Source organism: Cuculus canorus, chromosome 33 (assembly GCF_017976375.1).
Source record: "Cuculus canorus isolate bCucCan1 chromosome 33, bCucCan1.pri, whole genome shotgun sequence".
Classification (NCBI taxonomy): Eukaryota; Metazoa; Chordata; class Aves; order Cuculiformes; family Cuculidae; genus Cuculus; species Cuculus canorus.
The window spans coordinates 333891-347257 of record NC_071433.1 but is presented as its reverse complement, the minus strand read 5'-3'; the positions used below and the strand labels follow the sequence as shown (position 1 = coordinate 347257).

The 13367-nt window shown below is 69.2% G+C and overlaps 3 protein-coding genes across 11 annotated transcripts in view; 1 reads left to right on the top strand and 2 right to left on the bottom strand.

The window, feature by feature from the left end:
* PIH1D1 (PIH1 domain containing 1) overlaps positions 1-371 on the bottom strand; it is a 15493-nt gene extending 15122 nt beyond the window's left edge. For 2 of the 3 annotated variants that reach the window (XM_054052404.1, XM_054052405.1), the window contains exon 1: positions 100-370. The gene's annotated coding sequence lies outside the window, so the exon portion shown is untranslated. Of the gene's footprint in view, positions 1-99 lie in introns of all 3 variants that reach the window. The other variant, XM_054052407.1, reaches the window with a different exon arrangement.
* ALDH16A1 (aldehyde dehydrogenase 16 family member A1) overlaps positions 1-4181 on the top strand; it is a 14023-nt gene extending 9842 nt beyond the window's left edge. The window contains 7 exon segments of the mRNA XM_054052286.1: positions 1373-1399; positions 1401-1475; positions 1888-1941; positions 2436-2579; positions 3100-3232; positions 3527-3717; positions 4149-4181. Coding sequence (XP_053908261.1) covers positions 1373-1399; positions 1401-1475; positions 1888-1941; positions 2436-2579; positions 3100-3232; positions 3527-3717; positions 4149-4181 — 657 coding nt within the window.
* Positions 4128-13367, bottom strand: KASH5 (KASH domain containing 5). 7 transcript variants are annotated; one of them, XM_054052371.1, is made up of 18 exons: positions 13332-13367; positions 13179-13246; positions 12872-12944; positions 11655-11729; positions 11224-11328; positions 10998-11144; positions 10806-10889; positions 10309-10338; positions 8070-8147; positions 7009-7329; positions 6823-6895; positions 6596-6736; positions 6392-6509; positions 6275-6325; positions 5857-6200; positions 5567-5616; positions 5305-5380; positions 4128-5239 (listed from the first exon to the last, which is right to left on the bottom strand). In XM_054052371.1, exons 2-18 carry the CDS (start codon positions 13242-13244, stop codon positions 4909-4911), a joined length of 2163 nt encoding a protein of 720 aa, XP_053908346.1. In that variant the 5' UTR covers positions 13245-13246; positions 13332-13367; the 3' UTR covers positions 4128-4908. The 7 variants fall into 7 exon arrangements, with proteins under 7 accessions (XP_053908346.1, XP_053908347.1, XP_053908348.1 ...); XM_054052372.1 differs by having other exon boundaries at positions 6275-6509; positions 7009-7070; positions 7149-7329; XM_054052373.1 differs by having other exon boundaries at positions 6275-6509; positions 6596-6733; positions 7009-7070; positions 7149-7329.

The window sequence follows — 13367 nt, the reverse complement described above, 5'->3', positions numbered from 1 at the left end:
GGTGTCACTGGGGGGGGTCCCTGGGGGGGTTCCTTGGGGGGGGTCCCCTCTCTCGGGGTCCCTCCCCCCCCTCACCATCCCCCCCTGCCCCCCCAGCACCTCTCGTGGTCCTCGGTGGGCTCCGCGCAGGTCTGGGTGCCGGGGGGGGTCCTGGGGGGGCCCGGACGGGCGCCCCCACCCGGCGCGGAGGAGGAACTGCAGCTGCGCTGCACCCGCCCGCGGCGGCTCTGGCTGCCCGGGGGGGGCCCTGACTGAGCCCCCACCCCAAAAACCCCAAATAACCCCCGATAAACCCCAATAAACCCCAACAACCCCCCAATAAACCCCAATAGCTCAATAAAACATAATAACCCCCCCAACCCCAATAACCCCCCCAATACCCAACCGAAATGAACCCCAATAAACCCCAATAAACCGCAATAACGCCCTCCACCGCCTCTGACTGTTTTTTTGGGGGGGGCCGGGGGGGTCCCGTGTCTCTGGGGGGGAATACATCCCAGTGGGGGGGGGGGGTCCCCCTTATGCTGCATTCCCCCCCCCATCCCATTCACCTGCATCCCAGATCCCCCCCCGGATCCTGGGTGCCCCCCCCTTCCCCATCCCCCCCCCCCAATCATGGGTGCCCCCCTTTCCCCATCCCCCCCCATCCTGGGTGCCCCCCCCATCCTGGGTGCCCCCCCCCATCCTGGGTGCCCCCCCGTTCCCCCCCCCCGCCCCGTTCGGAGCCGCTTTCACTTTCTCTCCGCCGCTCCCCGGGACGTTCGGGGGCTCCGGGGATTCCCGGGGGGGTCCCGGGGGGGTCCCCGGTTTCCCCCCCCCGGCCCGGCCCCCCCCCGCCATGGGCCCGGCCCCCCCCTCCTCTGCTATGGTAAGCGCGGGGCCCCCCAACACCCCCAGGACCCGCCTCCCCCCCCCCCCGCTGTGCTCCCGCTCCCCCCGTGACCCCATAGTGCCCCCCCCGATCCTCCAGTGTCCCCCAAACCGCCCCCCAACACCCCCAGTGCCCCCCAAACCCCCCAGGACCCGCCCCCCCCATATTTCCACCCCCCCATACCCCCATAATGTCCTCCCCCCAAAGGTTACCCCTCCTCTTCTCTTCCCCCAGTGCCCCCCCCGCCCCCCCCCCAGTGTCTCCTGGTGGTCCCCTGGTTGCCCCAAACCCCCTCCGGTGTCCCCCCCACCTCTGCCCCCCCCCCCCCGCCCCCCCAAACTCCCCCCTTCCCGTCAGGTGCCCCCCCCCCCAGTCCCCCCCCCCACATCCTTCACCCGTTCCCCCCTTTTGCTCCCCCATTACACCCCTTTTCCCCCCCCGTACCCCCTTTTTCCCCCCCCTTTTCCCCCCGTACCCCCTTTTTCCCCCGTACCCCCTCAGGTGCCACTGCTGCTCCTCTTGGCCGCCCCCCCCCCCCACCGGCTGCTGCTCCTTCGACTTCAGCCCCATCAGCAGCACCTTCAGCGCCCGCCTGCGCGCCCTGGTGAGACCCCCCCGAACCCCCAAACCCCCCCGGGGAACCCCGAACCCCCCCGGGATCCCCCCAAGCCCCCCAAACCCCCCCGAACCCCCAAACCGCCCCGGGACCCCCCCAAGCCCCCCAAACCCCTCACCCACCTGCGCGCCCTGGTGAGACCCCCCGAACCCCCAACCCCCCCCCGGGAACCCCCGAACCTCCCAACCCCCCCCGGGACCCCCCGAACCCCCCAAACCCCCCCAGGATCCCCTCAAACTCCCCAAATCCCCCCCACTTGCCTGCGCAACCTGTTGAGACCCCCCCCAGCACCCCCCCAAAAAAACCCAAAGCTCTCTGGGACCCCCCCGAACCTCCCAAACCCCCCTGGGACCCCCCAATCCCTTTGGACACCCCCAATTTCGGCCCCCCCCCCCACCAGACCCCCTGGCTGCTCCTGGACTACCCCGTGGCCATGCCGGGCAACCTGGAGGCGGTGAGAGCCCCCCCAAAGCCCCGACCCCCCCCATAACTTGGGGGGTCCCGGGGGGAGGCTTTTGGGGATCATGGAAGGGGTTGGGGAGCTGAGAGTAACTCGGGGGGGGTGGAATTTGGGGGCCTGGCGAGGGGGGTGGGGATCTCGGGGGTCACTGGGGGGGTCTGGGAACTTTGGGGGGGCTCTGGGGTATCTAGGGGGGCTCGGGGGGGGGTCCCAGGAAAAGGGGGGGCTTCTTAGGGGGGATCTGGGAGGATTATGGGGGGCTGTAGGGGGTCCCAAGGGAACTGGAGGGGGGACCTGGCAACCCTGGGGGGGCTCTGGGGACCCTGGGGGGGCTCTGGGGGTCCCGGGGGGGGCTCTGAGGGTCCATGGGGGACTCTGAGGACCCTGGGGGGGCTCTGGTGGGGGGGTCCTGGGGGGCTCCCGGGGTCTCTGGAGACTTTGGGGTGTCTCTGGGGGTCCCGCCCCCCCCAGCCCGCGTGCCCCCCCAGGACAGCCGCTGCTCAGACCTGTGGGGGCTGCACTTCGGGGCAGCGGCGTTGGGGCGCATGGCGGGGGCCGCGGGGGGGGCATTGGCCCCCCAAATCCGAGCCCTGGCCGCACACCTCGCCTTCGTGGCCGAGTGCGGAATCCATGTGAGTGGGGGGGCCGGGGGGGGGGTCTGGGGGTGTCCTGGGAGAGTCCTCGGGGGGCTCTGGGCACCCTGTAGGGGTCTGGGGGTGTCCGGGGGGGCTCTGGGGACCCTGTGGGGGATTGGGGGTGTCTGGGGGCAGTCCTCGGGGGGCTCTGGGGACCCTATAGGGGTCTGGGGGTGTCTTCAAGAGGCTCTGGGGACCCTATGGGTGTCTGGGGGGGCTCAGGGGGTCTGGGGTCCCTACAGGGGTCTAGGGGTGTCAGGAGGGGTCTTGGGGGATTCTGGGGGTTCTTTGGGGACCCTATGGGGGTCTGGGGGGCTCCTGGAGACCCTGTGAGGCTCTGAGGGGGTCTCGGGGGGGGCTCTGGGGACTCAGAGAGGCTCTGAGGGGTTTGGGGGTCCCAGGGGGGGTGTCTCGGGGGGTATCTTGGGGGGGTTGGGGGTCTCTGGGGATGCTGCCGTGGTTTGGGGGTGCCCCGGGGGGTGTTTGGGGCCGCTGTGACCCCCCCGGGCCCCCCCAGGACCCACAGCGCTGCGTCCGCCTGGAGACGGTGAACGCATCGCAGCTGCTGTCGGCCCTGGAGCAGCATCTGGGGGGGCTACGGGGGCGGCCCCCCAACTTCCCCGGCTGCGCCCGCCTGCGCTGCCGCACCGGTACCCCCCAAACCTCCTCCTATCCCCGAGACCCCCCAAAGCCCCCCCGTGTCCCCGAGACCCCCCCAAACTCCCCCAGACCTCCAACCCCCCCCGCATCCTTGAGACCACCCCAAATCCCCCCATCCCTGTGACCCCCCAACCCCCCCAGTGCCCTTAATACCCCCCCCCCGATCCCCAAAGCTCCCCCAGACCCCCGTGACCCCCACGTTCCCCCCCAGGTCCCCCCCCAGGCCCCCCCCCGGCCCGGTTGGGGTCTCCCCAGACCTCCGTAACCCCCATGTTCCCCCCCAGGTCCCCCCCCGGCCCGGTTGGGGCCCCCCCAGACCCCCGTGACCCCCATGTCCCCCCCGGGTCCCCCCCCGGCCCGGTTGGGGCCCCCCGAGCCCCCCCGGCACCACGGGCTGGTTTTGCTGGGGGGGGTCGTGGGGGGGGTGGGGCTGGCGGCCGCCGCCTGGGCCCTGCGGAGACGGCCCTGCGCCCAGGTGGGCACTGGGAGCACTGGGAGGCACTGGGAGGGACTGGGGGGATGTATTAAAGGCACTGGGGGGTACTGGGAGGCACTGGGAGGGACTGGGGGGATGTATTAAAGGCACTGGGAGCACTGGGAGGCACTGGGGGGATGTATTAAGGGCACTGGGAGGGACTGGGAGGCACTGGGGGGACACTGGGAGGTACTGGGGGGCACTGGGAGCACTGGGAGGGACTGGGGGGATGTATTAAAGGCACTGGGAGCACTGGGAGGGACTGGGAGGCACTGGGGGGATGTATTAAAGGCACTGGGGGGACACTGGGAGGTACTGGGGGGCACTGGGAGCACTGGGGGGATGTATTAAAGGCACTGGGGGGACACTGGGAGGTACTGGGAGGCACTGGGAGCACTGGGTACCCCCTCAGTGTGGTGCCTCCCCCCCAGGGGCCCCCGGAATCGGAGCAGGACGGGACGTGAGCGGCCGGGACGGAATCAGCTCTGGGGGGGTCGGGGGGGGTCTGAGGGGGTCCAGGGGGGTCTCTGGGGTCTCCCCCCCCCCCAGTGGGGACCCCCCGGACCCCCCAGAACTGAGGGAATGGGGAGGCATAAAGGTGATACTGAGAGCCCCGACTGAGCGCGGACTGGGGAAACTGGGAGCACTGGGATGGGGAGGGACGGGAACTGGGAGCACTGGGATGGGGAGAGACAGGAATTGGGAGCACTGGGATGGGGAGAGACGGGAACTGGGAGCACTGGGATGGGGAGAGGGAGAGGCAGAAGGAAACTGGGAGCACTGGGCTGGACTGGGGAGATGCAGAGGGGAACTGGGACAGAACTGGGAGCACTGGGATGGGATGGGGTGAGGCAGAAGGGAAACTGGGAGGAAATTGGGAGGGAACTGGGAGGGACTGGGAGCCCTGGGCTGGATTGGGGAGAGGGGAACTGAGAGCACTGGGATGGGGTGGGATGAGGAGAAGCAGAAAGGAACCGGGAGCACTGGGCTGTACTGGGGAGAGGCAGAGATAAAACTGGGAGGGAACTGGGAGCACTGGAATGGGATGGGGAGAGGCAGAAGAGAACTGGGAGGAACTGGGAGGGAACTGGGAGCACTGGGCTGGACTGGGGAGAGGCAGAAGGGAAACTGGGAGGGAACTGGGTGGAACTGGGGGGAACTGGGGGGACTGGGATCGCCGTGCCGGGGCGGTCAGGCGGGTGGGGGTCCGCGGTGCCGCAGGCCAGGTTGGGGCCAGGGGACTCTGCCGCGGAGCAGGAGCCCCACTCCCACCAGTCCCACCAGTAACACCAGTAACACCAGTAAGCGCAGCAGCGGTGGCACCGGGGCTCTGCTGGGAGGGACCGAGCGGTGCCGCTCACCGCAGGCCTCGACCTCTGCCGCGTCGCTGCATTCACCGCTCGCGCTCTCACCTCCCATCGCCATCGCGGTACCGCCGCGGCTCATCCGGCGCCGCACCGTCACCCCCCACCGCTCCCGGCGACGCCACCGCACCATCGTCCTCCGCTGCCGCCGCCATTTCCTGCGCGGGATGACGGTCAGCGCTGGAAGCGCCCGTCCCCGGCACCGCCGCGGCGCCCTCCGTACCCGCAGCGTCGCCTCCATCTCGGCGCCAAGCGGCTGCGCCGGTACGTCGGCGACGCCGAGACACTGCCGGGGACGGCTGCGGGGGGAAGCGGAGGCGTGAGGGAGCGGACGGCGCTTCCCGGCAACGAGGCGCCATCGTTGGAAGAAGCAACGGCACAGGCGGCACCACGACGGCGTTCCGCGGCCGTCCCGCTTCTCACGCTTCCGGAAGCTTCCGGAGCCACAAGGACGAGGGAATGGGCGCGGTGATGCGGTGACGTACGTGGCCGAGGCGTCCTGCCGCCGCCGCCGCGCCGCCTCCTGCCGCAGCTCCTGCGCGGAACGACACTTTCAGGCCGCGCCATCGGCGCTGAAGCGCAATGGCTTTTCTGAGGGCGGCGGTGAGAGTGCGGCGAGGGCGCCGCCCGCCCTTCCCTCCCCGGCACGAGCGTTTCCCAGTGCCGTCGCTTCGGTCGCCGACTCCAACCCACGAGTGTTCTGTTCGCCGCCGGAACCGCGGCCGCCACTGCCCGTGTTTGGCTCCAAACCCACGGCGGCGCCTCGACGCCGTACCTGCAGCTCCCGCTCGCGCTCCTCCAGCGCCGCCGCCATCTCCTCGGCGCGACGCTCGGCCTGCGAACGGGCGGCGGTGAAGGCTTCGGCGCATCCATCAGCGGCGCCGGAGCCGTGCGCGTCTCCCACCTCGGTGAGAGCCGCGTTGCGTTCGGAGAGAACCGCCGCGCAGTGCCGTAGCTGAGCCTGAGCGCAGGGAGACACCGCTGCCGGGAGGGCGGATGGGCACCGGCTTCGTTAGCGCTTAACGCGGCGCCGCCGCTCACCCCCATGTCAGCGGTCTCGGCCGCCAGCGCGCCGACGCGCTCCCGCAGCCCGCGGCCCTCGCCGAGCAGCCGCTGGTTCTGATCGGGACAAACGGAGTTGGCGTTCGCCGTGATGCCGCCATCGCCGCGCCGGTGCAGAGCCACTGCCTCACCTCGTCCCAGAGGCCGTCGGCGCGCGAGCGCAGCTCCCGCTGCTCCTTTTCCTGCGGAGCGACGGCGCTGAGCCGCGTGGCCCCACACCACTCGGCGTCGGACGCCGCGTCCCTCACCAGGTGCCGCGCCTGCCGCCGCAGCTCGCCGTTCTCCTCCGCCAGCGCCTTCGCCGTCGCCCGCAGCTCGTCCATGTCTGCAGCGGCGTCCTTGGCGTGCTCCAGCGCCCGTTGGCTGCTGCCGGACAGCCCCACGCGGCTCTTTGGAGCGTTGCCGGAGCGCGGCAGCTCCCACCCGCAGCTCCCGCCGCGCCGGTGCCGCACCATCGCAGCTGCGCCGCCAGCTGTGCCGTCTCCTCGGCCAGGCGGGCGTTGAGCTCCTCGGCCGACTCGGCGTCGCGCTGCAGTTTGGCGTTGCGGGCCGCGAGCTGCTCGGCACGGCTGCGCAGGATGGCGGCTTCGCTGCTGTGGGGAAGCGCCAATGCCGGAATCGCCACAGACTCCGGCACTGCGCGGAGCCGACACGATGTTCCTGGTGAGGCGGCACTTACGGGCTCGCGGTGTCCGTGTCGCTGCCGTCGTCCTCCAGCGGCGCAGCCGCCGGCGCCGTCAGTCCTTCCGCCTCTGCCGGATGAGAAGAAGGGGCTGCGCCGCACTCTCGGGGTTCAGGGGGGACGCGACGGCGCTCGCCAGATCCCACCGTCGCCACCACGGCCCCAGCGGGCGCCGCTCCCCACCCGCCAGCGCAAGGCCGAGGTCGTCCGGCGGCGCGGCGCTCTCCTCAGTGAACCACGAGTCCCTGCGGAGGTGGGAAGCGCCGGTAACGCCGTCCGGCCCGTCAGGAACCGCGTTCCGGCGGCGGTTGGCGGCCACTGACCCGTCGTGCTGGCACAGCGCGATCCACTGCCTCATGACGGCGAGGAAGGCGGGTAAATCCAGCGCCGCGCCGGCGGCCTCGCGGTCCAGCATGCGGTGCAGCACCCGCAGCCGGCACTCCTCGCCGCTCTGACCCGTCACCTCCTGCAGGTACCGCACCACCCGCTGCGCCGGCACCAGCCCTGCGGCACAGGGCGGGCGTGAGCGACGCCAACCGCGACAGCGGAGGTTGGTGCGGGCACCTCAACGGCGTCCACATCCCGGGGCCGAGGGTTTGCGCAGCGGCAGAGCTGGGAGAGCCCTCACGGCTGCCACGATGCCGTATGGGGGTGCCACGATGCCACATGTGGGTGCCACAATGCCCTATGTGGGTGCCACAATGCCCTATGGGGGTGCCACAATGCCCTATGGGGGTGCCACGATGCCATATGGGGGTGCCATGATGCCACATGTGGGTGCCATGATGCCATATGGGGGTGCCACGATGCCGTATGGGGGTGCCACGATGCCCTATGGGGGTGCCATGATGCCACATGTGGGTGCCACGATGCCATATGTGGGTGCCACGATGCTGTATGGGGGTGCCATGATGACCTATGGGGGTGCCACGATGCCATATGGGGGTGCCATGATGCCGTATGTGGGTGCCACGATGCCATATGTGGGTGCCACGAGGCCGTATGTGGGTGCCACGATGCCCTATGTGGGTGCCATGATGCCATATGGGGGTGCCATGATGCCATATGGCGGTGCCATGATGCCGTAAGTGGGTGCAGCGATGCCATATGTGGGTGCCACGACATGGCACATGGGTGCCATGACTCCACACATGGCTGCCATGACTCCACGACACCGCACATGTCTGCCGTGACGCCGTACGCGGGGGCTGCGGTGGTGCCGGGGCGGCGTGTGCCGTCGCTACCTGTGTCCGCGGGGTCGCAGGCGGCGAAGAGGCGGTCGAGGACGAACTCCTGGAGGCCGAGGCTGTCGCCGCGTCGCGCTGGACGGGGGCACGAGGGCGGTTACGGCGGCGCCAAACGCTCACCGCGTCCCTCGCTGCGGTACCCACGTGGCGGCGGCGACTCCTCCTCGAGGGGCGCAGCGGGGTCGGGGGGCTCCTCGGCAGCCATGGCGGCAATGCGGGGTGCAGGGGGGTCTGGGGGTCCCCTCTGGGGAGGGAGGGATGGGGGTGAGGGGAGAAGGGGGGAAAATGGAGGAAATGGGGGGAAAATGGGGGAGAAATGGGGGGAAATGAGGGTAAAATGGGGGGAATGGGGGAGAAATGGGGAAATGGGGGAAAATGGGAAATGGGGGAGAAATGGGGGGAAATGGGGGAAAAATGGGGGAGAAATGGGGGAAAATGGGGGCAGAAGGGAAAGGGGGAGATGGGGGAAAGGGAAGAGGGGAAACGGGGGGACAGAGGGGAAAAGGAGGGACAGAGGGGAAAGGGAGAATAAGGAGTGAATGAGGGGGAAAGTGAGGAAACGGGAGATGAGAGGATGGAGGAGACAGAGGGAGAAGGGGGAGATGTGGGATATGGAAGGATGAGGGGAGAGAGGAGAAAGAGAAGGAGAGAGGGGAAAAGGGGAGATGGGGAACAGGGAGAATGAGGGAATGGGGGGAGTGAGGAAATGGGGGAACAGGAGAGATGAGAGGATTGGGGGGACAGAAGGGAAAGCAGAAGATGGAGGGGAAAAGTGAGGAAAGGAGGAACAGAGGGGGAAAGGGGGAGAGGGGGAAGATGGAGGGGACAGGGAGGGAAAGGGGGAGGACAGAGGGGAAAAGGGGAACAGGGAGAATAAGGAGTGAATGAGGGGGAAAGTGAGGAAAGAGGGAAATAGGGAAGATGAGAGGATAGAGGAGACAGAGGGGGAAAGGGGGAGATGGGGGATATGGAAGGATGAGGGGAGAGAGGAGAAAGGGGAGGAGAGAGGGGAAAAGGGAGGATAAGGAGGGACAGAGGGGAAAGGGAGGAGAGGAGGAGATGGAGAAGATGAGAGGATGGAGGGGACAGAGGGGGAAGATGGTGGAAAGTGAAGGAAAAGGGCACAGAGAAAGACAAAGGGGGAAGATGAGAGGATGGAGGAAACAGAGAAGGAAAGGGGGAGAGGAAGGAAGAGGGAGGATAAGGAGGGACAGAGGGGGAAAGGGAGGAAATGGGGGAACAGGGAAGAGGAGAGGATGGAGGAAAGAGAGGGGAAAAAGGGGGAGATGTGGGATATGAAAGGAAGAGGGGACAGAGGGGAAAAGAGGAACAGGGAGGATGAGGAGGGAATGAGGGGGAAAGTGAGGAAAAGGGGAAGAGGAGAGGATGGAGAGGACAGAGGGGGAAAGGGGGAGTCGGGGGGAAATGGGGGACAGAGGGAAAGCGAAACAGTGGGAGAGAGGGAGAGGATGAGGAGGAGTGCGGGACAGGCGGGAAACGGGGAGGGAGGAGAGGAGCAGAGGGAAGAAAGGGGTGAGAGGAGAGGGGAGGGCACGAGGACAGAGGAGCCGCGTTCTCCTCACGAGGCTGAGGGGGAACGGAGCGGGCGGAGCCGCTCCCGCCAAAAGATGGCGCGAGAGAGCCGTTCCCGCCCTGCGCGGGGGGGGGGGGTCCCGCCAAAAGAGGGGGGCGGGGCTCGACTGTTCCCGCCAAAAGAGGGGTGGGGCGCGAGACGTTCCCGCCAAAAGAGTGCGAGGGGTGGGGCCTGAAGTGTTCCCGCCAAAAGAGTGCGAGGGGTGGGGCGTGAAGTGTTCCCGCCAAAAGATGGGGGCGGGGCTCGAGGCGTTCAGCCCAGCGCGGAGGGAGGGGAGAGGGGAGGGGGCGCGAGGCGTTCCCGCCAAAAGGGGCAGTGGAGGCGCCTTCCCGCCCAAAGATGGGGGCGGGGCTGGAGCCGTTCCCGCCCAAAGAGGGGGGCGGGGCGTGAGCCGTTCCCGCCCAAAGAGGGGGCGGGGCTGGAGCCGTTCCCGCCCAAAATATGGGGGCGGGGCGTGAGCCGTTCCCGCCCAAAATATGGGGGCGGGGCGTGAGGTGTTCCCGCCCAAAGATGGGGGCGGGGCGTGAGCCGTTCCCGCCCTCAGGAAAAGGGCGCGGAGCCGCCGCGGTGTCTCATTGGCGCCTTCGGGCGGTTTATTGCCCCTCCCCCCCCCCCTCAGCGATCCGCGGGGCAGTGCCGCACCAGAAACATCGAGAGCGTCGCCAGGAACAGCTGCGGGACCCATAGCGACCCATAGCGGACCCACAGCGGACCCATAGGTGCCCCATAGCGGCCCCACAGCGGCCCCATAGCGGTCCCATAGTGGCCCTATAGCTGACCCATAGCGGACCCACAGCGCTGCCCCAAAACCACCTCATATCTCCCCCCATCACACCACACACCACCAATCCTGCCCCACAGCCCCCCCAAACCACCCCATGTCTCCCCCAAACCACCTCCTCCTGCCCCCCAGCCCCATAGCTGCCCCACACCCCACAACCCCATAGCTGCCCCTCACCCCCAGCCCCATAGCTGCCCCACAGCCCCATAGCTGCCCCCTCACCCCCAGCCCCATAGCTGCCCCACAGCCCCATAGCTGCCCCACACCCCACAACCCCATAGCTGCCCCCCAGCCCCATAGCAGCCCTATAGCTGCCCCCCAGCCCCAGCCCCATAGCTGCCCCATAGCTGCCCCACACCTCCAGGAGCCCGAGGCCTACGCTGCCCCCCACCACGGTGAGCAGGTTCTCGGCGATCCACCCCCACACGGCGTCGGCGCAGCCCTGCGGGATGTGGGGTGACTTTTGGGGGGCAGACCGGGACCCCCCCCCCCCGCTCCCCCCTGTGAGCCCCACAGGACCCCCATGTCCCCCCCTCGCCCCATGCCTCACCGTGCGGAACAGCTGCCGTGGGTCCGCCGTGGGGCAGCGGCCGTGGGGCAGCGCCGTGGGGCGCCCGTGGGGCACCCGCAGACAGGAGCAGGCGACAGCCCCGGGGGGGTCCCAGTCCTGCGGCCCCGTCCAGCCGCAGCAGCCCAGCTGGGGGGAGGCAGTGGGGCGGCCGTGGGGCGGCTGTGGGGCAGCCGTGGGGCGGCCGTGGGGCTGGGGGGCGGCTCACCTGCTGCTGGAGGGCGTCCCAGCTCTCGTGGGGGTCCCCGGGGGGGCCCAGAGATGGGTACCCCCGAATCAGCCCCTGTGCCGACGCCGCCACCGCGGCCGCCACCTGTGGGGAGAGGGGCTGCCCCATAGCGCTGCCCCACACCGACAGCGCTGCCCCATAGCGCTGCCCCATAGCTGCCCCACACCGACAGCGCTGCCCCATAGTGCTGCCCCATAGCGCTGCCCCACACCGACAGCACTGCCCCATAGTGCTGCCCCATAGCACAGCCCCACACTGCCAGCACCCCACAGTCTGCCCCACAGCTGCCCCATAGCACTGCCCCACAGCTGCCCCACAGCTCCCCACAGCTGCCCCATAGCACTGCCCCACAGCTCCCCACAGCTGCCCCATAGCCCTGCCCCATAGCTGCCCCACGGCTCCCCACTCACGCCGTCGCGCTGTGTGTACCCCATCACCGCCAGCGTCACTTGGGCCGCCAGGAGCAGCACGAGGAGCCCGAAGTACTGGGGGGGAAGTTGGGGGGCAGTGGGGCCCCCCCAGACCCACGGCGGGGGGGGGGGCAGGGGGGCAGTGCTGTGCGCCCCACAGATCCCCCCAGACCCCCCTGAACCCCACAACCTTATGGCCCCCTGACCCTCCCCTGACACCCAACTCCCCCAGACCCCCCAAAACCCCCAGACCCCCCCTGATCCCTCAGCCACACAGAACCCCCCATCCCCTCTGACTCCTCCAGAACCCCACATCCCAAAGACCCCCAACTCTGCCAGAGCCCCCAACCCCCAACTGCCCACAGCCCCCAAAAACTCCCCCAGACCCCCCAATTCCCATAGATCCACCTCACCCCCTGCCCCCCAACTCCCCCAGACCCCCCAATTCCCATAGATCCACCTCACCCCCTGCCCCCCCAACTCCCCCAGACACCCCCAACTCCCCCAGACCCCCCAATTCCCCCCCAACTCCCCCAGACCCCCCAATTCCCATAGATCACCCCCTGCCCCCCAAGTGCCCCAGACCCCCCAATTCCCATCGATCCCCCTGCCCCCCAAGTGCCCCCCAGGTGCCCCCTCACCATGGCCAGCAGAGTGGTGCTCCCGCGCAGCGCCCCGATCCCCCCGAGGCCCCCCAAGAGCAGCGCCAGCGCCCCAAACCCCACCGCCCCCCAGGCCCAGACCCGCAGCCCCCACAGCGGCGATCCTGGGGGGCAGAGGGGGAGCACCCGTCAGCGACCCACGGCCACCGGCCCACGCGGGGGGACCCCCACGCGGGGGGACCCACACATTGCGGGGGACCCACATATTGGGGGGACCCACACATTAGTGTGACCCACACATTGAGGTGACCCACGGCTTGAGGTGACCCACATATTGGGGGCTGCATGGCAGGGAGACCCACACATTGGGGTGACCCATAGCTTGGGGGCCCCATGGCTTGGGGTGCCCCACACATTGGGGTGACCCATTGCTCAGGGGACCTATGGCCGGGGGTGACCCACAGCTTGAGGTGCCCCATACATTGAGGTGCCCCACACATTGGGGTGACCCACAGTTCAGGGGGGCCCGTGACAGGCTGACCCACACACTGAGGGTCCCCGCAGCTCGGGCTGCCCCACGGCTGCCCCACAGCTGCCCCACAGCGCGTCTCTCACCCAGGAGGGCAGCGAAGCTCTGGCGGTGGAGGAACAGCCAAAGGCCGATGGCGAACAGGAGGCAGCCGAGAGCCTGTGGGGCAGCGGGGCGGCCCGTGACACCCTGCCCCACGGCTGCCCCACAACTGCCCCACGGCTGCCCCACAACTGCCTTCCTGACCCACAACTGCCCCACGACTGCCTTCCTGACCCACAACTGCCCCATAGCTGCCCCACGACTGCCCCACGGCTGCCCCACAACTACCCCACAAATGACCCCCTGCCCCACAGCCCATCCCTCTGCCCCCCAAGTGCTCCCCCCACTCACGAAGAAGAGGAGGTTGATGAGGCCGAGGAAGGCTCTGCTGAGGCTCAGGCAGATTTTGGGGTTCATCTCTGGGGGGGACAGAGGCTCAGCCCCCCCCATCCCCCCACAGCCCCCCGGGACCCCCTCAGCCCCCCCCGACCCCCCGTGGGGCACCTCCGGCAGCGCCCGCGGCTCCACGTCCGGGAGGAA